At 40.5% G+C, this 26,557-nt stretch overlaps 2 protein-coding genes across 8 annotated transcripts in view; one reads left to right on the forward strand and one right to left on the reverse strand.

Moving 5' to 3' along the window:
- Nucleotides 1-26,557, reverse strand: part of LOC129718844 (monocarboxylate transporter 12-like) — a 473,704-nt gene that overhangs the window by 338,233 nt on the left and 108,914 nt on the right. The gene's annotated exons all lie outside the window — the stretch shown is intronic.
- The window catches only part of LOC129718843 (E3 ubiquitin-protein ligase HECW2), an 87,909-nt gene that overhangs the window by 49,046 nt on the left and 12,306 nt on the right, over nucleotides 1-26,557 (forward strand). Inside the window, exon 2 of one of the 4 annotated variants that reach the window (XM_055669967.1) lies at nucleotides 9,447-9,765. The exons of 1 other annotated variant lie outside the window; for it this stretch is intronic. In XM_055669967.1, the coding sequence (XP_055525942.1) occupies nucleotides 9,725-9,765 (41 nt within the window). In that variant the 5' untranslated portion in view covers nucleotides 9,447-9,724. Of the gene's footprint in view, nucleotides 1-9,436; nucleotides 9,766-26,557 lie in introns of those variants that run through there. 2 more of the 4 variants (XM_055669969.1, XM_055669968.1) reach the window with 2 other exon arrangements.

Genomic DNA, 26,557 nt, shown 5'->3' on the forward strand with positions numbered 1-26,557 from the left:
CGGCCCATGCTGCCCATGGTAATAAAAAATGGTCCAACTCTGGGTTCCATGCAAGCTGCCAACGAGGAAATTTTTCAACTTTATTTTCTTCTTTATCTCTTTTGTGCTCTCGAATGTGCGTCGATCAAAGGATTATTATTGCAGGCATATTGAACTGTCGATCGATAGTTCGGTAAAGAGAGATTCCATCAGTGTTGCACAAAAAGTATAATGCTTTAGCAATTTCGGATTTATCATGTGATCAGAGTTTTATGAAAAACAATACTTCTGTATCCGGGAATTCGTGTTGTTATCACAAGATTGCCCAATCATCAAACTCGAGTGAATTCAAAGCAAGGCACGGTTCCTGCTCATTCCTATATCGGTTAATAAGCCATAATGAATTGCCGGGGGTGGTCGCTTTTTAACGAGAGGCACAATTTAAAATCCTTCGACAATTGGCAGACAGCGATGGGGACTCCTTGATGAAATCATCGAAATAAATCAACCTCGCGGGACTGGGCAGTAAGCATCAAGCAAGTTTTTTTTGTCGAAACAATTATAGTATGCATTGCAATTTCGACTGAACCTGCTGCTTGACTCAACCGAGGGCGCAGCGGCACACGCAAACGCGATGTATTGCAAATAGGTGCCTACACCTAATTGCCGAGCGTTGTTGTCTTTTAGCGTCTGCCGCAGCAGCAGAGGCAGGAATGGGGCGCGAGAGCTTTAGCGCGTACGTAGGTACATAAAACGCGTGAACCGTTCCGGTTGGTTGTGATTGTTGCATATCAACGCTCGAATGAAAAGCTGATAAATAGATTACTTACTTGCAGCTACGTCTACGAGCGGTAGACGCATGGGGGAGACTCTGCGTTGCTAGGGATTTTTCATAATTACAATTCTGTTGGTATCAGATGGAATTATTAATTAATTAGAGTTGGGGTGATATGCGGTTTGCAGTGCATTTAGTTAGCACTTACCTACGTTTGTTCCTGATTTCCAAGTGGCTGGAGAAACTTATGATTAATTACAGTCAAGTGCAATATGGTGCCGGAAAGTTGTTCGATGAAATGTTTAAAAATTTCGGAGTGATCTACCATGTTTTCAGAGGTAATTCAGACATATGACGTTACTGTGCTAGAGAAGTATAGTTCCGATCTACAATGGTTGATTGATTCGGAATTCCCGTATAAAGTGCTTATCAAATATATGCTAAATATACATTGGAGTAATCATTATTATGAAAATAATCCGTCTATGAAAACCACACGCTTGTCGGAAAATTAGTCTATGAAATTAACGTCATCGGCGTTTTTCCGTTCCGTCATTTCTCTTCTCAGCACTAATAATTTGTTTTCCTAATAGAAATTTCGATCAATTCAGTCGGTCTAGGATAATTAGTATGCAGAACTTTATGCCTGAGTCATATCTGACGTATTTGGGATATTCAATACTTTTCGTTTTTTGTTATTGTTACCTTTTTTTGAATGATGGTAATGTTTTATATCTATCCAGATCAGATAGGTAGCTAAATTTATTTTAATATCTAGAAAACTTAGAACGTGTCAACGTGAGAACGGAAATAGCAACTTGCTTAAAACCATCCCAGAGTTAATGAACGTGCGGCGGTTGTTTCTCCATGTTTTTACCACCCTGAGCCGGTTGCAATTATTACCTATTAATTGCCATACGTATTATCATTCCACATCTGAAAACAAATAGTTGAGGCTGTGTTGACGACTTTACATTTCGAACGTACACAAAAAAAATGTCCGCGATTGAGCCGAAGTGTTAATTTACAATAATTAACATCCGTTGTGGGACAAAACAATCCTAGCGCATCATGAAAGTTCAATTTACACAAACACAATCATCATCACATTTCTCATAGGGCGAAACTGGCATTCAATGTCACCAATTGGTGTCAATAATAACCATTCTATTCCGCATCGGTTCATCATGATTTACAGCCCGAAAATATGTTCTGCTCAAACCGGTTGTTGTTAGACGGTTTGAGTGAATAATATTCACCGCAAGTAACCCTTATATGACATCACACCTACCAATTAATATTGCCCAACCCAAGCAATTTAGATCAAAGATCGGGGCCTATCTAACTTCGATTGGTCGCCCAGACCACGTGGCTTTAGTGAACGATGACTTTGCAGCACGGTTCATTCGCTCTAGACAATCCACTCAGCGCCAAAGGGAGCCAAAGTGCATCTAATAAAAATGTCTCTGCACACAGAAGCATTTTTCCGAACAGATAAAAAAGGGGGTGCAAAATTGGAAGGGACTTGCCGGTGCCGTCAGTTGGGAAGAATAATATACTGAGTTCTATGCTGTTGTTAGATACCCGATGTAACGTGCAATGTATCGTGTGTATGGGTAGCGCGTTATTCATACATGATATAAATCTACAGAAGACGAGCACCAGCAGCATAATTTAGCGAGGCGTGGAAACTAGGTCACCACAGTTCCGTTTGGTTCGTCGATACCGCGTTTACCGACTGCAGCCGGCTCTCGCATGTCTTCATTCTAGTCCCATTTTAGGCGTGACATGATTAAATTCAATGGCGAACGGTGTGTTAGACTTCCGATCCCGATGCAAAGTAGTTAAACGTAGAATGGTTCTACACGAAGCGAGACAGTGCTTTTGGCACCTCGGTGTGAACCCATTATTCGAGATTCTGACTACAACTTTAGTGATTTAGTAAGGGTTTTGAGGACACTCTAGTAGCTTCCTGTTACGAAAATGGTCACGTAAACAATTGATTAGGGGTGATTACTTTCAAAATAATTAAATCAATGCTACGTCTGCGACATATTTTTAACAGGAAGATCGCATTAGGTCAGCGTCTAGACAAAGAACTATCCTAGCATATACGGGGTGCAATAGATACGTAATCTGAGCCAGCAGACATGGATTAGAAAAGGCGTTCAAAAACACAAAACAAACCGAACACCGGGGATTAATCGATACGACTCACTTCAGGGGTTAGGTAATGACTCACCGACCGACCGGATAAATTATAGCAAATTAGATAAAGCCAGTTCGAATCGGTCAGCCGAATAAGATTTCGGAACAGATCAGGGACGTTTCGGCAATCTTGTAAATGGGGACCAAAAGTGATTCCTTGCAAACCTTAGGAACGTACCCATTTCGCAATGACTTATTAACAAGGCCCAGAGCATGTTATGACCGCAAGATTGACGCAGGCTATTTGTTGCACTCGAGGGTGGTCTTAAATGAAGCTTTTTGAAATTTCGAAACAAACTTCTTGTCTTCAGCAACTCTTTGAATAATAGATGCTAATAAAACGATAGACTATCTCGTTTAAATATGTTTGTGTCAATAACTGTCTGTAAAAGGACTTCAACGGCCATTGCAGCACTAACTCGAATGATGTCGAATAGCGGTGTATGGCAGCAAGTGTAAACTTTTTTCCAGCTTAGTTTTGTCCATACTTAGGTATGGTGGGCCATTGTGGTCCAAAGCGCTAGGTACTGACAGATATCGTGGTAAACTGGAGGGTACCTACAGGCTCATGTGCCTGAGGGTTGCGAATGCCTATCGTACAATGTTATACGACGCAATCTGTGCCTGTTCGGCATGATTCCATCAGATGGTAGCAGGAATGGTCTAATTCCGCGAAGGGTTGATGGACGCACAGACTTATTCCGGACGTATCCGGATGGGTTGGAAGGCGTCATGGAGAAGTGAACTGCCACCTGACACAGATTATGTCAGGTTAGGTCAGGTTGCTTCAAACAATATCTACACTGGTTCAGGCATGCAATGTCCCCCAAGTGTAGCGATGGTACTGATGTAGAAGAGACGGCTGAGCATGTCTTGTTCGTGTGCAGCCGCCTCTTAAAAAGTTCTAGAATTGCAAAACAGGCGACAGGTTGACCACCAATACGCCAGTGTTAGCTAACTGCCAGCCTCCAGGTTAGGTGGCTAAGTTAGCTAAGAGATTTAGATGAACCAAGAGGATGCACAGAGCACAAAAGCTGCTCCCTGAAGCAATACGTAGTGGTAGTCCCGGGGAGTATTATTATGGGCTGGAGACAGGCTTCTTCCGTTCTCTTGATTTTTGCTCAAATTTCTTTCTCTACCTGCCAAACCCCTTGAAGAACCAGACTTTCTCTCACACAGAGTGAGTAATTATTCAAATTTAGACGTAGAGTATTTCAGTCGCAGAGTTCCTTTTCACTCTTAATCATCGCGTGTTAGAGGTAATCATTTGTTTGCTCTCTCAGTTTAAGAGGGAGTAGTCGTTAGCTTCGCCTTTACTAGAATAAAAGTTGGCCAAATATCAAAACATTTAGGTTCACATTGAAGCCACATCCTAACCGTTTTCGATATTAATATCATAGGAAGATTCACAACTCACCATGGGTGCGTATTCTGCAGAAAGTTCGATTTTATATTGTTTTTGCCGCACACCAGAGCGATAAGAACGGTAACGCAATGCTCAGTTTGATCGCCGAGCAATTTGTTTCACTATTCTTGCGTGCGCGGATGAGCAATTTACAAGAGTTTCACTGGGTTTTTGCTCTGTCAAATTAGGAGCGTTTTGTCGTCAGAGAAACTATTACTCTGCGCTCTCTCTACAGCAGATGGTGTGATGCACATTGAATGTAAGCTCACAGTTGTTAAGAGGGAAGAAAACTGTTTTCTCTTTAAGATGATCAAAACGAAGCCTGGCTGGAGACTAAAGGGGTTCTCGGGGGTCCCTCCAGGAATCCCACACTACCTGAGGTTGGTCGGTCGGTCAGGTGTTTGTTAGCAAATTTCCCCTACACCTAAAATAAAAAAAAATAATAAAGAAATAAAAAAATAAATAAAATAAAATATTTTTTTTTAATAACTGATATCTAAAACTAATGAAGTAACCCAGAAAAACATATGGTAGCCCTGAAAAATGATGTCTTGGGTCAACTTTTGGCTTCTGTCTTGATTTTGAAAATACTCAGGTATTTTGGGAGGTATTTGGTCATTTTCGGCTGTTTTCCAGAAACCGGAAGCAGTCATCTTGGATATCTAAATGGATCTAAATGGATATCCGGAAATACCCATATTGGGTAGTATTCGGCCATTGTTGGCTGTTTTCCCAGAACTGGAGCTCGCCATCTTAGAATTCAAAATGGTGTCTGAGCTCGATTTTTAGTTTTGGTGAATCATTTTGGTTTAAGAAATGCCGAGTCTCAGGAAACCGGAAGTCGTCATTTTTAAACTCAAAACGATGCCTGGAGTGTGTTTTTGGCTTCTGTGCATCATTTTGATTTCGAAAATATCAATATTGGATGGTATTTGGTCATTTTAGGTTGTTTTCTTTGAACCGGAAGTCGTCAACTCGGATTTCAAAACGGCATGTGGACTCAATTTCTGGCCTCTGGGCATCATTCTGGTTCCGTAAATACCCATATTGGGTGGTATTTGTCCAGTTTTTACTGTTTTCCAGAAACCGGAAGTCACCATTTCAAAATTTAGAATGGTTTCTTGGGTCAATTTTTGGCTTCGTTGCACCATCCCGATTTATAAAATATCGATACCGGATGATATTCAATCATCTTTGGTTGTTTTTTGTCAATCATCTTTGGTTGTTTTCCAGAAACCGGAAGTCGCCATCTTAGAATTCCAAATGACATTCTGATTTTGTACATTTTGTACGACATTGGGTGTTATTAGGCTGTTTAAGGCTGTTTACAATATCCAGAAGTCGCCAATTTCAAATGCTGCTTGGACCTCTGTGTATCATCCCGATTACTAAAATACCCAAATTGGATAGTACCTGGACAATTCGAACTGTTTTATAGAAACCCTAAAATTTCCGTCGATTTTCAACCTCTTGACATCATTCTGGTTCCGGAAATACCCGTATCCATTTTTATTTCATTTGCTTGATAAGTTCTCGAGTTATGCTGGAATTTGTATTTGGTTTGTAAAAAGAGGGGTATAAAACCACCATAAAAATATTTTTTGCTTACAACAACCTCCACATGTGAAATTTGTTTCCATTTCCTTGATTATTTCTCTACTTATTTAAAAATCTGTGTTTTTTTTTTGTATGAGAGCCTTCCTTTCCAGAAGAGGAAAGCGTAAGTGTGTCGAACCACCACAACAAAATTTCTTCTTTCAAAAAACCTCTACATGACAAATTTGGTTCGCTTTACTTGAATAGTTCTCGGGTTAAGCAGAAATTTGTGCTTGATTTGTATAGGAACTCTCTCTTTCGGAAGAGGGAGGGGTGTCAAATCGCCCGGGAAATATTTCTTGCCCTGTTTCATTTGTATGGGAGCCCTGCCGTCCAGTAAAGGGAGAGATGTGAAACCACGATAGATATATTTGTTGCCTCCAAAAATCTCCACATGCGAAATTTGGTTCCGTTTGCTTGCTTGGTTCTCGAGATATGCTGAAATTTGTGTTCGATTTGTGTGAGAGCTCTTCATTTTAGGAGAGGGAGCCATTAAAATTTTTTTTTTTTAAATTTAGTTCCATTCGCTTGTTAAGTTCTTGAGTTGTGCAGACATTTGTGTTTCATTTGTATATAAATCCTTTTTTCTAGAAGAGAAAGGTGTGTTGAATTGCCATGGAAATATTTCTTGCCCTCAAAAGGAATGGAAGCCCTTTCTTCCAGGAGAAAACGGGGTCTCGCATTACACAGTGCAACAAAAATTTACTTTTTCTCTGCTTTGGCTTCTATATATGATTTTTTGATGTATGTTCATGCAAAAACGAATTCACCTTAAGGGGCGACAATGGCGCCATTTTAAATTTTTAAGAAATCGAAAAATTTTAATGTTTTTTCGACGCCATTGTTTTAAAAGCCAAATTCGAATTCTAAAAGTTTGACCACATAATAGCATTTTCTTATCCATCTTAAAAAAAAAAAAAAACAGAAAAACTTGCTTCAAAGCGCTGATTCTATGAAAGCAGTTTTGACATGGTTTTAATATATTTCACAAGCAAAATAATATCAAGCATTAATGGATTCACTAATATCTTAATGTGGTCGTCAAATTATGACTTATATTGAGCTAAACAGTCTCAGAAATCGATCGGTAGATATTTGATCCACGTAAAATGTTAGCTACATGTCAATGACATAGGATTAACTTGTTTGCAGTGGTGGGCACCGCTAACCGAAAATCTAGCGACGCTAATCGCTAAGTTGCTAACCGGAAAATTTAGCTCGATACTCGCTGAACGCTAAACGCTAAACCCACATTAGCGGAACTTTCGCTAACGGTTAACTTTTTAATATGTAAATAGTTATATCGCTATATTTATTGCTCGTGTTTTGTAAGACTGGGACCACTTTTATCTGTTTTGGTTAAACAAACGAAAACAATTACTTTTTAAAACTATTTACAGTAAAAGGTTCACGAAACTATTCATATTTGATTTTGTAAAAACAAGAATAACAAAAGTTATTTAGCTTGCATTGAAAATAGATACTCTTAGGAATGTTTTCATGAAAATTCAATTATTATCTGAATCGAAAAAGTAGAACCAAAGTTGTCATAATTTCAAGCGCATTGCAATTTACCAAAGTTCTTGGTGTGCCAAAAATTCAATCTAGACCCTGTGCTTGTTCTTCAAAATTCTCCTGTGGCTTGTACGATAACTGGAACTCTGGATTCTGGGGTAAAAAAACTGAAAATAGTAACTTTCGCAGTAAAGTATGTTCATCTTTCGAAGCAATTTACGTACACCATCAGCAATTCACAGTTTTTCTAAATATTTCTATTATCGCTTCTCCACAAAATTAAGCGAATTAGCGATTAGCGTTTCGAAGGCCAAAATTTTAGCGACGCTAACAGTTTCGCTAATCAGCTAAAAAATTAGCGAAATCTCTAAATCGCTAACTGAATTTTAGCGTCGCTAATTAGCGAATTAGCGGAATGGTGCCCACCACTGCTTGTTTGATATTTGTTTAATGTAATATAAAGAATGTAAGCGATACTCAAGGATACAATAACAACAAAATTAACATTTTGCGAGGAGCAGGTCGCATCATTGGCAAGGATCGGTCACGGATGGCGTCGAAAAAACATTGAAAATTTAAGATTTCTCAAAAATGGTAGAATAGGTAAAACTCGAGGAAATTTGTTTTTTGCATCAAAATACATAAAATTCATATATAGAAGCCAAGGTAAGAAAATTGTTGCACTGTGCTATCATAGAAACTTCTCCCGGCCCCAAAAAACCGCACATACACAGTTTAACGCCGATCGATTCGATAAATTTCTAGTCTATATAGATCAGCCAGACAGACAGAACTACATTTTTATATAAATAGATGTCAGTAATGTACATTTTTTTGTATGAATTTCATCTCTGTGACAAGCACCTGTTTGGATTTATCGTGACATTTTCCAGTTATATTTTGTAATCCGGTTTTCATTCACTTTGCAATATCACTTTGTCCGCTGTTTCTGAGCTGAATCTTAAAAAAAAAAAACAAAAAGTCAGTAAGCCCAATCAGATTAGTATCTAAGGCATTCTACTTTCCATCCACATCGAAATTGCTGCCAAGGCCAGGGTCCAAACCTGCATACGGTTTACCATCGAATCAATGCCAGTGTCAGCCGCAATGTCACCGCATTATCAGCACTTACGCTTCTCAGCGGAATTCGTTCGATTTCCAATTCATCATTTGCGTTATCACTGCCGTACAATTCAAAGACCTCCTGATTCCGATTCCCTTACATTGTTACCAATGCCGACATTACATAACGTGTACAGCGTAGTCCACGAATGTAACGCGAAATGTTTAAGTTTTTGTCTTTCGCCCCCGCTTCATGGCAAGTTAAATTTATAGGTTAATGGCCATTTCTTGTCAGTTGTGTTTGCTTCGAATTCAATATTTTTAGAACTGAATAGTGTTCTTTAAATAAATTCTCTATCTAATCTCTTTATGACCATGATTGTGATTAAGATGAAGTTATTATCTAGTTCCTAAATCGTTTAATCCGAGCGAAACGTGAGCCCTATTATCTCAGCGACGACCCGACCATATTAGGTATAGAAAAAGTTACATTTATGTACTCTAATACTCGAGTAAACTCTCGCTGCTCAGCGACTGACTGCCATCGCTTCCGTGTTCTCGTACTGGCGCTCAGTGTGCGGGTGCAAAATTTTGCAGGCATTCAACCGAAAGTCGTAAATTTCGATAAACATAATTATCATAAACACCGCCTAAACAGCAACAGCCCCGCTTCCTCCTTAGCCACCGCCAGCCGTAGTGGAGCCGCTGCCGTTCTGGCATCGTCGTGGTGCGCGGTACCTCCCGAAGAATTACTTTCCCAAAGCGCTGCCAAATAGTCACTCTCGTTACGGTGGCTGCCATAATCAACTCTCTGTTTTCTCGTCTGTGTCCCCGCCATCAAGCACCGTCCTAAACAGTATAGCACGCAATTTGTTCCAAAAATTAGCATAAATTATTTTACACCAGGCGCAGGTTATTAAAATGGTCCTAGCTTCTTGCTGGTAGCTGGCTTCGCTAATTGCGCGATTGAGAGACTGTGTATATGAAGTTACCGACGAAATCTTCCCCGGGAAGCAAAATCTACCAAATATTAGCGTAATTCAGCAATCGGACTAAAGAAAGTGTGAGTGTAGGTGTTGATATCTGTGTGGTGCATTTGTACGCGTGTGACGCCCCGATGATGAAGGAAAAACCACAACGTTTGGCGTGGAAGAGCTCCAGGATCAAACATCAGAGGAAACGCAATGGGGGTCATCACGAAAACGCTTTCGATTCTGTACTCAATGTAAGTATCTATAACTGGGTGAACAAAATTCAACTCAGAGATATTATGTAGAGTATTCTATACAGCTTCACGCGTGTCGCGGAACATATCTTGTACTTTTTCTCACGAACTGCATGTATTTCGTGCTCACTTTAAAACGCGAATCGTTTCCAATAGTATGTTTTCTCGCATCTCCAGTTTTACCTCGATGTCAGCCTGTAGCAGCTTACACGACTTGTGGGGCTTCTGTATAATAAATAATACAATCCGTGAAAGTTGGCAGTTCACATTTTTTGAACCGCTCTAATACAGTTGACGGAGGCGGCATCGAAATGCAACTGCATCGATTTACGCTGCATTGAGTACTGATAAAACAATAAATTCATGTAATTGAACGCATTTTACGGTGAAAATGTAGGTTCCCACGATAACGGACTAGTTCCCACCCTTTGAGCGATCGACCAGGAAAAAGTTCATCGTGCTCAGACGAGGTGCAATAGGAACAATGCAAAGATTTTATTACATTGCGTGTATAGATCATAAAGCAGAGAAAAGCTCGTAACTCATGGTGTCATCTGATTCCCTTCCCGGTTAAGTGATTGGTATATTTTCCCTTTATCGCAATATACTGGTGTATACTGGTTGAGTCGCGAAGCACTCAAGTTAACATAAATCTACCGGGAGTTGATCTTGTTATGTCTTGGTACCACAACATGCATTTGTACCGGTCACATTCTGCTTTGGGAATTTAGTCTTTTGTTTGTACAATATTTATAAACATTGCTTTAGGTGTCATTTATAGGAAGATGGTTTCACCTTCTACCGGCGTCTTCTCAATCAACGCATTGAAATGAGGAACACGGGATAGGGGATCACGGCAGTCCTATGTGAACCGAATGTGAAGCAAATCCAGTTCATTTACCTTGTTGTCATCGCAGTATGTATGATAGAAACAACCCTGTAAGGGTTGGTTTTTTTTTTGGAAATTTATTATTTGTATACATCACATGATGGAATAGTAGATAAATAGTAATATGCAAGTGTATGCTCAAAACTATTCTGATGTGACAGTTTTATCAAAATCGATTTTATCGCTTTTTTCTCATACATTAAAATCATTGAAATCGCATTAAATCATTCTGACAATAATTTAAAAATGACCTCATCACAAAACAAATTGGTTGTCGGTCTTCGTCATGAAACTCAACTATTATGTTGGTTACATACATTCATTCATAATTGATTTCTCAAGAGTAACTTTCCAAAAATTGAGTTACTCACTGTTGAAAAATCATAACACAGTAAGAATTGTTGGTTATTGTTATTATTGCGAGATTAAAAATAATTCAGCTGACGCGACTCCAAGCTTGACCCTAAATTATTTAGCACTGGGAGCTTAGGGTTGTTTTCCACACACCGTAAGTGGTCATCTTGGATTTCAAAAGACTTCTCGGCATCATCCCAGCTATGAAAGTACCGATATTACGTGTTATTTGGCTACTTGGGGTTGTTTGATATTTTAGGTTGTTTTAGCTGAAAGTCGCCATCTTGTTTCAAAATGACTTGTGGATTACATTCTCGTTATAAAATGGTTAGAATCTAGCATTACAATGTTTCGGATTCAGGCGGACGCAAGACTAATTTTCCAATCGAATGCTGTAAGAATAAAGAAAAACCCTTGAGGGTCATTCACATACCACGTGGACAGCTTTAGGAGGGGGGAGGGGTATGTGTAATGTCCACGGTCCACACAAAGTTTTTAGAATTTATAAGAGCAGTTGTCCACGGGGGTGGGGGTCAAATTCGTTTAAAATCTGTCCACGTGGTATGTGTTAACTTGTTAACTGTCCACTGACCGATTTAACTTTGTTTACTTTGCTGGTGAAAATTGTTCAGGATTTCATCTTTTTCACAATGGTATGCCAATGCACTCGGACTATGGCAGCAAGTCTTCAGTTTCTTGAGCATTCTACACAATTCCAATATCCACTGCACCCAACTAGATGACTCGCTATGTACCTTTACGGCTTGTATCGCCCGGATTCGAGACCAACATAATTGGTGTGGGGTTGTTGTCTGGCATTCTTACAAAATGTCCCACTCTTTGTGTCCTTCCATATTTAGCTGCTTTTTGGACACTGGATTTGCCGTAGAGCTGCGCCTGTTCATGTCGGTTTTACAAGCGTCTTGTACATGGCGCAGTTCACCAGATGTCAAGGTTTTGTCCGTGGTAATCACGACTTCCAGCTACAACACGTCTGCGGATTCCACGGTTGCAGTTTTGTTTGATGTTACTATTGATCCGAGGTACAAAAATTCGTCCACCAGCTCGAACTCATCTCCGTCGATTACTACACTTCTACATATGGGAGTCCCATCGCACTTGGTTCCTCCTGCTAGCAAATACTTGGTCTTCGAGTTATTCACCTTCAAGTCAACCTACGCTATTTCTTTACTGTTCATCAACCGCCTAGAACGTCCTTCCGACCAGATTTACGTAATCAGCGAAGCAGATTAACTGGCTAGATTTACTAAAGATCTTGCCCCGCATGTTAAAGGTCGCAAGTTTCATAACATTTTAGTGCGCAATATTAAACAGAAGGCAGGGAAGACCGTCGCCTTGTCGAAGTCCTTTGCGTGTTTCAAGCGGGCTTGATGTTGCACTCGAAATCTTTACACAGCTCTGTACACCATCCATCGTGGCCTTAATCAGTCTTGTTAGTTTCACAGTGAATCCATTTTCGTCCATAACTTTCCATAGTTCTACATGGTCGATAGTATCGTAAGCGATACTCGAATCGATGAATCGGTGGTGCGTGGGGACTTGGTATTCACGACACTTTTGCAGGATCTGCTGCAGCGTGAAGATTTGGTCCGCTGTTGATAAACTGGCTTGATAATTTTTCAAAAATTGTTTTTGCTAGCGAAGGGGGGAGACAGTGAAAAAGTAGTTTGTAGGCCATATTGGTCCCTCCTTTTACTCATTCGTGTGCTGTTCTCTATCCCAGATCCTGAATATCAGTTGGTGCAGACAGAAAGCCAACCTCTTCAGGCCCGCGTTGATAAACTACTTATGCCATCTCTTTTAGTTAGTTTGCTTGAAAATCCTGGTCGTGACGTTGCGGTGGTGCAGGCCACAAAGCGCGGGATTGCGGAGTGCCTTCCAAATGTGTGGTGTGCACCGGGAAACGTAACACTAAAGGAAAGCTCCAAATTCCCGGCTACAAGCCAGTTACTAAACCGCAGGCGTGAGGGTATACCAGCAGCCCCTAAGTCGTTGTCGGGCATTGCCATCATATCGGATCCCTTTCGGAAACGGTAACTGGGTAGTGGATAAGTCCGGCATTGCGGTCATATGGACAACGGGCAGGTTCCTGGTTCAGGAAATTGTGTCGACCTCGAACGGCGGTTACGTGGTTGCTAAGGTGGATGGAGTAGTTGCTAGGCTCCGTCGCGTTGTTCTACAGAAAGGTTCGCCCAAGCGATCCATCGTGTAGCAGTGGAATGAACGGCCTAACGCTGGTAGCGGGTGACTTCAACGCTTGCAATACTTGGACGGAAGCTGCCTAGAAGTTACGGAGGCAGTGAAGGTTGCTAGGCCTAAAACGAAGCAAAGCGTTTTCAAATAGGCTCACATCGTTGATACTATTCCTTACGTGAGACTAGTGTTTTTACGAAGCTAGAGCCCTCTGCTTCGGTGTGTGTCGAAGTATGACACACTGGGGTCGAAAATATAACACTGACACTGGCACCGGTGGTCCACGGTGGATGCTGTTCTCTCCGTCACCAGGACGACCGAGGTAGTACTCCAGCGTAGAAGAAGTGGCATTTTCTGTTGCGCGTCACGCTAGACGTGAGAAACGAGTTCAAAAGCGCCAGCTGAGACTTTGCGCTTCGAAGGCTTACAGTGCCGGTCAATCACCGCAGGTGTACCGCAAGATTCCATTCTGGGTCCGGTATTGTAGAATGCCATGTATGACGGTGTGTTGAAACCGGTGTGACGGTGTGTTGCTTTGCAGACGATATAACTCTAGAGGTTTACGAAGAGTCAATCAGAGTTATTCATAGGCTTAGTTGAGGGTTGGATGCACTTCAGGAAACCGGAGTTAGTGCACCCTAAGACGGAAGTCATCGTAGTGAACAGCCGTAAATTGAAACAGGAGGCGTCGATTAGTGCTGGTAGATGCACTAGTGTCTTAAAGCGATCTTTGAAGCTCTTGGTGGTAATGGTCGATGACAAGCTCACGTTTGGGAGCCACGTCGACTATGTCTGTAGGAAAGCATCTACTGTTATAGCTGTATAATCACGCATGATGTCAAACGATATATGCGTCCTGGCAGGCATTATGCCTATCAGCATCATCGTCAAAGAGGACGTAGAGTGCTGCGACCAACGTGATACAAGAAGGCATACGTAACATTCGTATACGTTCGATGGTAGATGGACACATAGAGTCATCCCGGCGATAGCCGGAAGGATAGAAAGTAGTCATGGGGAAGTTAGCCTGACACAGATCCTGTTTGGCCATGGCTGCTTCAGGTAGTACTTGCACAAGTTTGGACACGCGGAGTCACCCAAGTGTCCGGGTGTGGATGAGGATGAAACCGGTGAGCATATGCTCTTTGTATGTCCTCGATTCGTATAGGCGAGAAGCGAAATGTTGACAGTAAGCATGCCGGACACCGGAAAACATAGTGCGGCGGTTATGCGACGACGAGGGCATTTGGAGCTGCTTCCCAGATCGTGGCGAGGCACCAATCGACGGGTCATCCATCGAAATGCCAGTTAGAGCTACCTGCCCGTCTCCAGGTAGCTAAGAGGTTTATTGAATGAGGGAGTGCATTAAGCACGTTCGTCCCTCCCCGATGCGATTTCTAACGATAGTCCCAGGGAGAAAAAGGGCTCGAATACAGTTTTCATTCATGAGCCGATGTGCACGGAACTTCCCAATAACCGGTCTGAATTTCTCCTCCAGGCTACTCTGAGCGTTGAGATTTCCGATAACGTTTTTGTCGTCATGTTTTGGGAAGCTTCTGTATGCTTGCTTCAGCTGCGCGTGCAAGCCGTGCATGACCTCATTTCCTAGGTGAGGGCTGCGTAGATTGATGATGCTAATATTGTAAAAAAGGTCTAATTCTCAAGTTGCACATTCTGTTATCGAAGGGCCTACACACAATCACGCGTTTCTGCATTTCGCCCATCACTATGAAAGGTGTATCCAGCTCGTGGCTGTTGCCGCAGATGGTGTAATCATCTCTGTACGCATGTACCGAAATTCCCTCCCATTCCAGTATACCTCATGCAGCACTACAGTGTCAAACTCGTGAACCCTCAATAAGATTTACAGTTCCATGATCCGAGTTTCAAATCGTTATTCCATTTTCGTTACTTGCCCCTGGATGTCGATTATTCCGAACCGTGTTTACATTATCTGCTTCCTGCACTGATGGTTTTTACGGCTGGCTTGCAAGGCCTGCACCAACTCTCTGCCTCACCAGAGGACCAATCTGACAGCACTGTTTAGAGTCCCACGTTGGCACCAAAACGTTGAGCAGCCGCTTCTAACATGGAGGACAAACGCTATTAGAGCAACACCTTGATGATGAACAGATGATCGGGTTCGGACCGAATTATAAGCATGGTCCAGGTTTCGTGGCCGTAAAGGACTACCGGTCTGATCAGTATTTTGTGGATGGTTAACTTCGTGCTGCAGCGGATTTTATTCGAGCGGAGCATCCTCCGGAGTCCAAAGTCGGCACGATTTCCTGCCATAAGGCGTCAACGAATTTCTCCACTGGTGTCGTTGTCAGCAGTCACCAGTGATCCCAGGTACACGAATTCGTCTACCACCTCGATTTCATCACCGCTAATATGAATTCGTGGCGGGAGGTTTATACTGTCTTCTCTTGAACCTCTTCCTCTCATGTACTTAGTTTTCGATGCGTTTATGGTTAGTCCAATTCGTCCGGCTTCAGCCTTCAGTCTGATGTACGTATCCGTCATCTTCTCAAGGGTTTGTGCTACAATATCAATGTCATCAGCGAAGCCAAAGAGCTGAATAGACCTTCTAAATATCGTGCCACTCGTGTCGATACCAGCCCTATGTATCACACCTTCCTTTCCTTTGAGAAGCAAGCACGATAATCCATCACCTTGCCGTAACCCTCTTCAAGGTTCGAATGAACTCGAGTGTATCCCCGAAATATCTTCTATTATTCGGGTGAGTGAATATCTTCTATTATTCTTTTCAATTACCGTCTGCCGGGGTGAGATTGTGCCAAAAAAGGATACACTTTTGTTCCTTAGCTTGTAATGTACACATTTAGACAATGAGTTTGATTCAAATCACGTCAATGCACACTTAAATGTTTAGTTAACGACTGCCGCAAATATGGTTAAGTTACAATAATTTATAATTCTGCTAAAATTCAATGAACTTTGGCCTAATCTCACCCCTTCTATGGGGTGAGATTGTGCCAAAAACAAAAAGTTGACTTTAATACATGAAAAATGAACAGTAGTGTATCTACGAATAATTCACATGAATAACATGATAAAACAGTAAATATAGGGTCGACCATAAACAACATGGACTATTAAGGGGCTGTAGAGGGTTGACCACAAACTACGTTTCATATGAATTGTAGAAAAATGTATGACTGGATCAAATCGATATCTGGAGTAACCAGTTATGAGAACGTGGCTTATAGACAGTCTCTATACACATAGTGGCGTCTCCAGGTAGCTTAGAAAGAGAAAACGTTAGGACATAAGGCCTGAGAAGACTTTTCGTTTTAATTATTATATGTCATTGACCACTGTAAATTCCATTGGAGATCTCAAAACCGCTGGAAACGTACCCACAACCCTCCTTCCTCGCTGAAAAAGTCATCAGTTAATATATAATCGGTGTACAAAATTTTGTTACATTCCATAAGTAATATCAGTCAGTGTAAATTTCCATCTAACAGTTGTTAGCTTACTGTTCTCAAGCTTTTAGTCATTATTTCAAATAATACCTTGGCTAGACAACACACCCTATGTAAACAATGCAATGGTTTGGTGTATACTGATATAATTTTGTCGTAAATATGAACTCCGTACATTGTACCGTTCATCATAGCTTGGCACAATCTCACCCCAAAAGGGCTCGAAAAGTGTACAGTTTGGAAAAACATTATTTTTTGAGCCAATACAGATTCAATGCATAATATTTCCTCAACACATTCAAGTCGACATCCTAACGTACCAACTGAGCAGTAAGTTGATGAGATTTCTTGAACGGGTTGGTTTGCCTCGGACATTTTTGGATAACGTTATTTGCGCATGTTTTTCACCCTGTACTTTTAAACATTATTTAAGTGAAACAGTTCACTGATATTATCTGTATTTTATTTGAAGTTGTGAATAAATATGTCACGTTTCATAAAGTATTGAATTTGAGGTATTTGGTTCTAGAAATCTCAAGTAATTTAACATACAAACATTTTCCGTTTGGCTCAATCTCACCCCCGTGGCTTAATCTCACCCCGGCAGACGGTATGTATAAGTTTGTCTATAGTATTATTTTTTTGATGTTTAATTTTACCTGTTTGATTTTTTTCTATCAAAAATTATGTTATTTATTAAAAAATAATTTTGCATAACTATTTTAGAGGCAACCTGCAAATCTCTAGAGTAAAATTTGTATAAATGCCAAAATATCAGCAAAGTTGCATTAAGATCAGAAAAAGTCGAGACAAATGCTGTTGTTTTGCGTTTGGTATTTGAAAACTATGAAAATAACCTGATTATTACTGGATTTTATTAGTCTGTTACTAAAAAAAATTTTTTTGAGCGTCAGTACACGCAAAAGTTGACACAAGCACTAGTTCGGAACCAAAATAACAAACATTTTCTAGCTATAACTCAATTTTCTTCAAGCGTACAAACATACTACGCAATAGTTGATTATGGCTCGAACTCTTGAGTTTACATTGCAGAATCCATTTATAACCAATCTGACTACTAGTGTTGAAAAACTATCGTTATTGCAGCTAAAATTTATTTTTTACATGTGTACAAGAGGTTAATCAGTTTTTTAACATAACGATTGTTACTTTAAGTTTGAATTCGATTTGGATTTAGATCAATTTTACCGGCAGAAAGAAAACAAACAGTGACATAGATTACCCCACTGGGGCACCCGGTATTTAATCTTGTGGAAGCAATTAACTTGACACAATAGCCTATACAGCTGCTCAATTTCAAACCCAAAACTGTCTACATCGCAATAATCTAGAACAAGCACACCGACGACACCGGCAACCGGCAACAGAAAATCAAATAACTCGCCCGGTTAATCATCCGGCTAGAATTGATTTTCGCTCTAAAAATGGGCTCTGATTCACATCCTGCTGCGTCGTTTTAATACTGTCTGGCCATAATACCACATTTGGCACTGAAACGCATTCGATTGTTCTCCTTACCAGAGTTAACTGCTTACAACTTTGGTAACCGAAGCACGGCTGCTCACGCGCCCCTCGTCAATCTTCGGTTGAACCAATTAGTGTTTCTTATCGTCGCATCCTATCGATAGGAAAGACACCGCAAAAAAAAAAAAAAAAAAAAAAAAACAAAACAAAATATATTCGCTTGGTCGCAATTTTCATGCGCGTGACAGCTCGCGAGAAGAGGAGTGTGTCGTTTTTTCCTCTCCACCGACGCTGGACGACTCATCCGTGTCCGGCCCCTTGCCTGTTTTTAATTGTTTTACGACCGGTTGGGATCTTGGTACTATTTTGCGTGGTGGACGGGACAGCGTATGCCGGTCGCGAATCGTGGACTTTAATGTATTGTTTATTCTTGTTTCAAATTCGCAGAACGCTCGATGGGTGTTTGGTTCGAATTCGGGTAATGGTTTCAGATATCCTTATGAAAAGTTGGACCTTGATCGATGAATGCATTCGGAAATAATAATCATAAAGTAAGTCAGTATTGATAATAGTTGGTATTAAACAGTACTGAATATTGTTGTGTAAATTTTCTCATTGCACATTGTACTCAAAATTATTAGATTGACGTTATTGATATGGTCAACTGGACCGAAATGCAGGATGAAAGAACGGAGCAAGTTTTCGGATGAGCATATTAGTGAAAATATTAACGGCAAGTTTCAGTTCAGATAGGCGCTTTTCAAAGGGAGTCACCTTTGTTTGTTCTGTTTCATGACAGGTCGTCATTTTGATTAAATGGCAAAATTTGTCATTGATCTTTTTGATGCAATTTACAATCGGGATATCAGGAACTGCGGATGTGGCGTTTAGCATTCCGATATCATTTCGGCGGGTATCTTGTTATGGAATATCCAGACAATTTTGACGATGTCATTTTATAGCTGCTTGGCCTTTGATATAAATAAGGATCAATTTTTTTGACAGGCCAAATCCAACAGCGAGCAAAAGTTAAACTTTTAGAGCTTGGATAGCTGTTATTCCAGATATTCAAGCATGTTAGGAAAACTTACTTTTATTGATTTAGATTTATAAATCTACCATCAAGTTACTCAGCAGCTTTAAATTAATCGGCTGCCTGGAATTTCATTTAAATAAACCTAAGTCCAATAGCGCTGCCTACCCTCCCAGTGTGGATTCCCCTGGATAAACACACACTGAAGCTAGTATAATCGTTATCGTTTCGTGTGAAAAGTTAATCCATCAATTACCCATAGGTGTAGTATCAGTTTCGATAAAATTATTATTGTTATTCTAATCTGAAGCAAAGACACGTCCGAGTAACCCTCGATAGCACCAAGCGCCGTAATCTCGATAACAACAAAAAAAGCGACCCCAACGTTTGCTGTTTGCACCGCGTATAGAATTGCCAGTGGCTTGCGGGTATTTTATTTCCCATCCATGGGCATCAGTTAATTGATAAATGTTAACCGGCAAACAGCTCGTCACGGGAACAGAACGGTGAACTGATTGTTTTGACAGGGTGCTAATTTTGAAATAACATACTGCACGCTGTCCTTTGGTGACTGCATAATTACTGGCGGCGGATCGAATTCTACGTTCCTGCGTTTGTCAAGTTGTAAATCGTACCCTGCGAATAAATCACAGGGAACGGTGCTCGATGTCCAGTGTAAGGATAAGTTTCACAATACAGTGCCTACACTATTGCAAACTCTGGCGACAGCTGGTCCTTAGGGGCAAACAGGTGCAGTTAACATGGCGACCACTGAGGAGTTGTTGATTAAGAGGTAAGACAGAAAGATTGAAAAGTTTACAAGCGGCTGGTTTTGCATCAAGTTCACCGTAATAGTTCTAAATTCTATGCTTCAAAATAATATCTGTTGAGTTTCTCCATCTACCCTTTGTTTTCCTGTGATAGTTTTGCGTACGTGCATAACATCTGTCGCCCACATTACAAATTCTTTAACGGTTTTTTGCCACTATTAATGCATGCCACACAACTCGCATCGGTCGACAGAGTGGTCATCGGACGCAGATGATAGCGATCCGTTCTATTTACATTTTTACGCTTCCTAGTTCTGCCCGTTGCTGCCGGTGCGCCTGTAATGTGGGGACACACGGCATTAATCAGCTCGCAGGCTGCATTATATCTAACCATGATTGCAAAACAGCTGCCCTTTTTTCAGCGGTGTGCTCTACTCTGGGTTGAGGCCTACAGTGGAAAAGCGTTACTCAAAAATAAATGTTGCAATACTTGGCTGTGATAATATTCTAATCGGTTTTGATGCTGAGTACGAGACTCATTAAAATCATTAAATAGATATTTCCTGCTAACGCCGCTAGTAGCTCGTGTTCTCGCTAATACATTTATTTTATTCATCTAATCAGTGAACTAAACTGACATTCATATAAATAACTTATAATACCTGCAATAAAAATTAAAAAAAAACAGCTGAGCGAAATTTGAACCAATGCACAATAGTTTAGAACCCGAATGCAGTGGAAAATTTGGATCTAGAGCCCGGTAGCAAAACCTTTCTTTTACAAATTTGTTATATGGGAACCGCTCCTATATTCATCTCAACACTTATCGTAATTTCATCGCTCTTAGTTGTTCAATTTACCATCGAATTTCAGTTTTTTTTCTAAGTAAAAGTAAATTCAATGTTATTTTTTGTACTCGAGTAAATTCAATTTAAATAATGATAAAAATTTTAATAATGTAATATCTTGTGGATTTGAAATATTTGCTTTATTGGTATTTTTTCTCAAAACTAGAAATAATTTCCCTTCAATTGATTCAAGAACACCGAAAATAAATCAACTGGTTCAAAGCTACGAATTTTCGGAAATATATGTATTGAATAAACCCGCTTTTATATGGTCACCCTATTCCGAACCTGGTCACAAGTGCTGCAATTGTGCTCAATATTGCTGGGGTTGATCTTCGTCGAAAGTAATTAAACCCGCCTTTTGTTGGGTCGTTAAGGCGACGAGCTTCGAAATCAGGTATTAATGAAGAACGACTTTATTTGATATATTTCATGTTCAAAAAGTCATAATTTTTTAATCAGGTGATCGGTTCTCGATCTGTTTGAATCAAATTGAAGTAAATTATTTCTAATTTTGGGAAAAAATACTGAGCAATCAAATATTTGTAGGGCAAGAAACGGCTTAAGCACTGGCGCCTATTTCAATCAGTTGAAGAAAAAAACGGGCCTCAAACTCCAGAATTTTGATCAATAATTGACAAATGATCAATAATTTGACAATTCCAATGACTAGAACGAAAACTCTGATTGACTGGCTGTCTTACGAATACAAAAAATACCGTTCAACACAGAAAAATCTTTGAATGAACATCATTAAAAAAAGTCAAGCAAAATTGCATCTCGATAACAACAAAAAAAGCGACCCCAACGTTTGCTGTTTGCACCGCGTATAGAATTGCCAGTGGCTTGCGGGTATTTTATTTCCCATCCATGGGCATCAGTTAATTGATAAATGTTAACCGGCAAACAGCTCGTCACGGGAACAGAACGGTGAACTGATTGTTTTGACAGGGTGCTAATTTTGAAATAACATACTGCACGCTGTCCTTTGGTGACTGCATAATTACTGGCGGCGGATCGAATTCTACGTTCCTGCGTTTGTCAAGTTGTAAATCGTACCCTGCGAATAAATCACAGGGAACGGTGCTCGATGTCCAGTGTAAGGATAAGTTTCACAATACAGTGCCTACACTATTGCAAACTCTGGCGACAGCTGGTCCTTAGGGGCAAACAGGTGCAGTTAACATGGCGACCACTGAGGAGTTGTTGATTAAGAGGTAAGACAGAAAGATTGAAAAGTTTACAAGCGGCTGGTTTTGCATCAAGTTCACCGTAATAGTTCTAAATTCTATGCTTCAAAATAATATCTGTTGAGTTTCTCCATCTACCCTTTGTTTTCCTGTGATAGTTTTGCGTACGTGCATAACATCTGTCGCCCACATTACAAATTCTTTAACGGTTTTTTGCCACTATTAATGCATGCCACACAACTCGCATCGGTCGACAGAGTGGTCATCGGACGCAGATGATAGCGATCCGTTCTATTTACATTTTTACGCTTCCTAGTTCTGCCCGTTGCTGCCGGTGCGCCTGTAATGTGGGGACACACGGCATTAATCAGCTCGCAGGCTGCATTATATCTAACCATGATTGCAAAACAGCTGCCCTTTTTTCAGCGGTGTGCTCTACTCTGGGTTGAGGCCTACAGTGGAAAAGCGTTACTCAAAAATAAATGTTGCAATACTTGGCTGTGATAATATTCTAATCGGTTTTGATGCTGAGTACGAGACTCATTAAAATCATTAAATAGATATTTCCTGCTAACGCCGCTAGTAGCTCGTGTTCTCGCTAATACATTTATTTTATTCATCTAATCAGTGAACTAAACTGACATTCATATAAATAACTTATAATACCTGCAATAAAAATTAAAAAAAAACAGCTGAGCGAAATTTGAACCAATGCACAATAGTTTAGAACCCGAATGCAGTGGAAAATTTGGATCTAGAGCCCGGTAGCAAAACCTTTCTTTTACAAATTTGTTATATGGGAACCGCTCCTATATTCATCTCAACACTTATCGTAATTTCATCGCTCTTAGTTGTTCAATTTACCATCGAATTTCAGTTTTTTTTCTAAGTAAAAGTAAATTCAATGTTATTTTTTGTACTCGAGTAAATTCAATTTAAATAATGATAAAAATTTTAATAATGTAATATCTTGTGGATTTGAAATATTTGCTTTATTGGTATTTTTTCTCAAAACTAGAAATAATTTCCCTTCAATTGATTCAAGAACACCGAAAATAAATCAACTGGTTCAAAGCTACGAATTTTCGGAAATATATGTATTGAATAAACCCGCTTTTATATGGTCACCCTATTCCGAACCTGGTCACAAGTGCTGCAATTGTGCTCAATATTGCTGGGGTTGATCTTCGTCGAAAGTAATTAAACCCGCCTTTTGTTGGGTCGTTAAGGCGACGAGCTTCGAAATCAGGTATTAATGAAGAACGACTTTATTTGATATATTTCATGTTCAAAAAGTCATAATTTTTTAATCAGGTGATCGGTTCTCGATCTGTTTGAATCAAATTGAAGTAAATTATTTCTAATTTTGGGAAAAAATACTGAGCAATCAAATATTTGTAGGGCAAGAAACGGCTTAAGCACTGGCGCCTATTTCAATCAGTTGAAGAAAAAAACGGGCCTCAAACTCCAGAATTTTGATCAATAATTGACAAATGATCAATAATTTGACAATTCCAATGACTAGAACGAAAACTCTGATTGACTGGCTGTCTTACGAATACAAAAAATACCGTTCAACACAGAAAAATCTTTGAATGAACATCATTAAAAAAAGTCAAGCAAAATTGCATCCATTGAGGCACCATTCGGGTGCTGAAAGAAATCTTCTGCAAAACAAATGCAAACTGCTTAAAATAGGTTTTTGGTGATTGAAATAGTGTCCCTCGATTAAAAATTTCAATTGATTGTTGTTGAAATTTGCTGAACCAGTTTTACATTTTGAATACGAGTGCTAACAAGGAAAAAAAATGGAAACAAATTAATATACTTATGTTTGTATTTCACCTTACTTTCGAGTAATTCGTCTCAATACACAGGCAGCTCCTTTAGCTGCTTAAAATATGTTCCCTACGCTACCTTCAGAGCGAAAACTATAAAATTATTATAATTTTTGTCATGATTTCAAATTGAATTTACTCAAAAAAATGTAGAAGATAAATAAAATTGAGATATTCACAATGCCAGTATTGAAAATTGTTTGTCATAAAAAACCCCAAAAGTCGTTTAAAAAAAAATTTGATGTGAAAATTGAAATGAAGAAAATAAAAAAATAAAAATTAATTCTGCAAAGTTACCTAAAACTAATTTAGCACCAATATTTTATTATCTAAGTATATATATTATATTATTTCTCAATATAATCTTTTTTTTAACTTGATATACTATTAACAGTGCTGTTCGGTTACTTGTGTTTAGTGAAAAGCGTCAATCTCCTCCAAAACTCGTGCTGTTTCAAAAAGTTATCGTAATGTTGCTCGGTTCTGGACTGTGTTTCGCCAGCTGCCCATCCAGTCTTATTACCCGCAAGTTTCCTTTGAGCCATCGTGCATCTGCAAAGAAGTGATTTCACAGAGTTAATGTTCGGCATCCTTGTGACGTGCCATGTTTACTTTTGTCAGGACAATGCTCTTCGACAATCGCATGGCGCCATTCTTCATAGTCCCTCAGCATACCACCGTAGTTAATTCGCAGCTCCATCCATCCGAAAAACTCCAAGGGCGTAGTTTCCTCGATTCCGTAGAGGATTGCCATCTGATTAGGGTTTCGTACTAGAGGTGGGAAAAATGGTTCACTATAGTGAGCGGATCAGAGCGGTTCCGCTCACTAAGATGAACTAGTTCTTTTTAACAGCTCACTCGCTCTTTTCGTTCCTACCTTTTTTCGGTTTTTATCAGTGTAGTCAATTATCAGATACCGCAAGGGAGAGCCATGTGAAAGCTTTACACCCTATTTGCCAAGCGCAAGATCGCGCGCAAAACTACAATAGAACTCCCAGAAACAAGCTGCTACCAAACGTCTGCCCTGCTATGCATAACCTGCATTTCCCATCACCAAGCCACCAGCCAGCCGCAAGACGTACAAAAAAACAACTTGCAATGCAACAGTCCATACACAGGTACACGGGTTGACTAACGCCGAGTACGCACACGAATGGATGTGGAACAAAAAGAACGAAAGAACTGATTCACTGATCTTCGGGCACTCCACTCGCAGGCTGATCACAAGACTCAGTTCTTTGAAAGAGCGAAATCTTTCGCTCTCAGAATAACTGGTTCGTCCGATGGCTCTTTTGTTCAGCTCGCAGGCAATCCGCTTGGGATCAGAAGATTTCGATCTTTCGAATAACTGATTTTCTGATAAGCTCGCAAGCGGATTGTCTGCATAGATTCAGAAGATCAGTGAACCAGTTCCTTCGCTACTTTCGTTCCACTTTTCGTGTGCGTCCCGGCGTTAGCATGCCCGTGTGCTGTGTGTGAACTGTGGCAAGTAGATTCCATTTTTTATTCTCGCGGCTATGCATAGGAGAGCAGGCAGCCGGCCGCAGCCATTTTCTGGGAGATCTACTACAGTGTTGCACGCCGCTTTGCGCTTGGGGTGTAAAACATTCATATGGCTCTCGCTTGCGGTGTCTGATCAACAAAATCAGCTTCAGCTTTTTGCTCGAAGTAAGGGATGAGTTACCGCTCTTCAAAAAAGAGCGATTGAAGAACCAGCTCTTTAGATCAGTTCGTGAGCGGATTGCCCACCTCTATTTCGTACATCGTCAACATCGTGCGTCGTCGCACCCGATTTGATCGAAGCGTCATCCAAAGTGAAAAGTTGGCACGATTTCCAGCCTTGATGCGTCCCTGGATCTTTTTGCTGGTGTTAGTGACCCGAAACACACGAACTCGTCGACCACCTCAAGCTCATCACCGTCTACAGAGACTTGAGTTGGGAGGCTGATGCTGTTCTCTTTGGAGCCTCGCGATAGCCAAAACTGAAACCGATCTTATGAAAATCGTGCCCCTTGTGTCGATACGCGCCCTCCAGAACACACCCTCAAAAGCGAAAGTCTATCATCTTGCCTTAAACCTTTGCACGGTTCAAGGGGAAGGGAATATCCTAGAAACACGCACCACAATATATCACCTGCGCCATGGTCGGGTTATTCAATCGCGTCAGTATATTCGGGAAGCCGCTCTCGTACACAACTTGCCATAGCTGTTCTCAATAGACTACATCGTAAACCACCGTGAAGTCAATGTGGGCTTGTTCTCTCGGCGACGTTTCTATAAGATCTGGCGGATTGAGAAACCCGCATCCATTTGTCTGGTAGCCTTTTCCCCTCCAGTGCAGCGCGCTAACCAGCCTTTCTTAGCCATACTTGAAAAGCTAGCACGGCTGCCGGCGGCTTTGTTGTTCTTCAGCTTCCCGATCTCTCAACCAACTGAACATTAGGAGGTAGGTACTCGGCCATGTGCTGCTGGAGCTCCTAGGAAAGTTTCTGTACCGCTCCTGCTTGCTGTATCGCCATTTGGGTGTTCATGTTGCTTACACTCGTCGATCACCTCGCTGGCATCCGTTAGACGGTTCCCATCTGCGTCGTTGCACATGTTGGCTTGCGGCACATAACCTTCATAAAGCTGGTTCACCTTCTTATAGAACTGCCGCATATCGCTAGCACGAGATAGCTACTAGAGCTACTCATGATCCTTTTGCTGGCACTTTTTTCTT

Source organism: Wyeomyia smithii, chromosome 1 (genome assembly GCF_029784165.1).
Source record: "Wyeomyia smithii strain HCP4-BCI-WySm-NY-G18 chromosome 1, ASM2978416v1, whole genome shotgun sequence".
NCBI lineage: Eukaryota > Metazoa > Arthropoda > Insecta > Diptera > Culicidae > Wyeomyia > Wyeomyia smithii.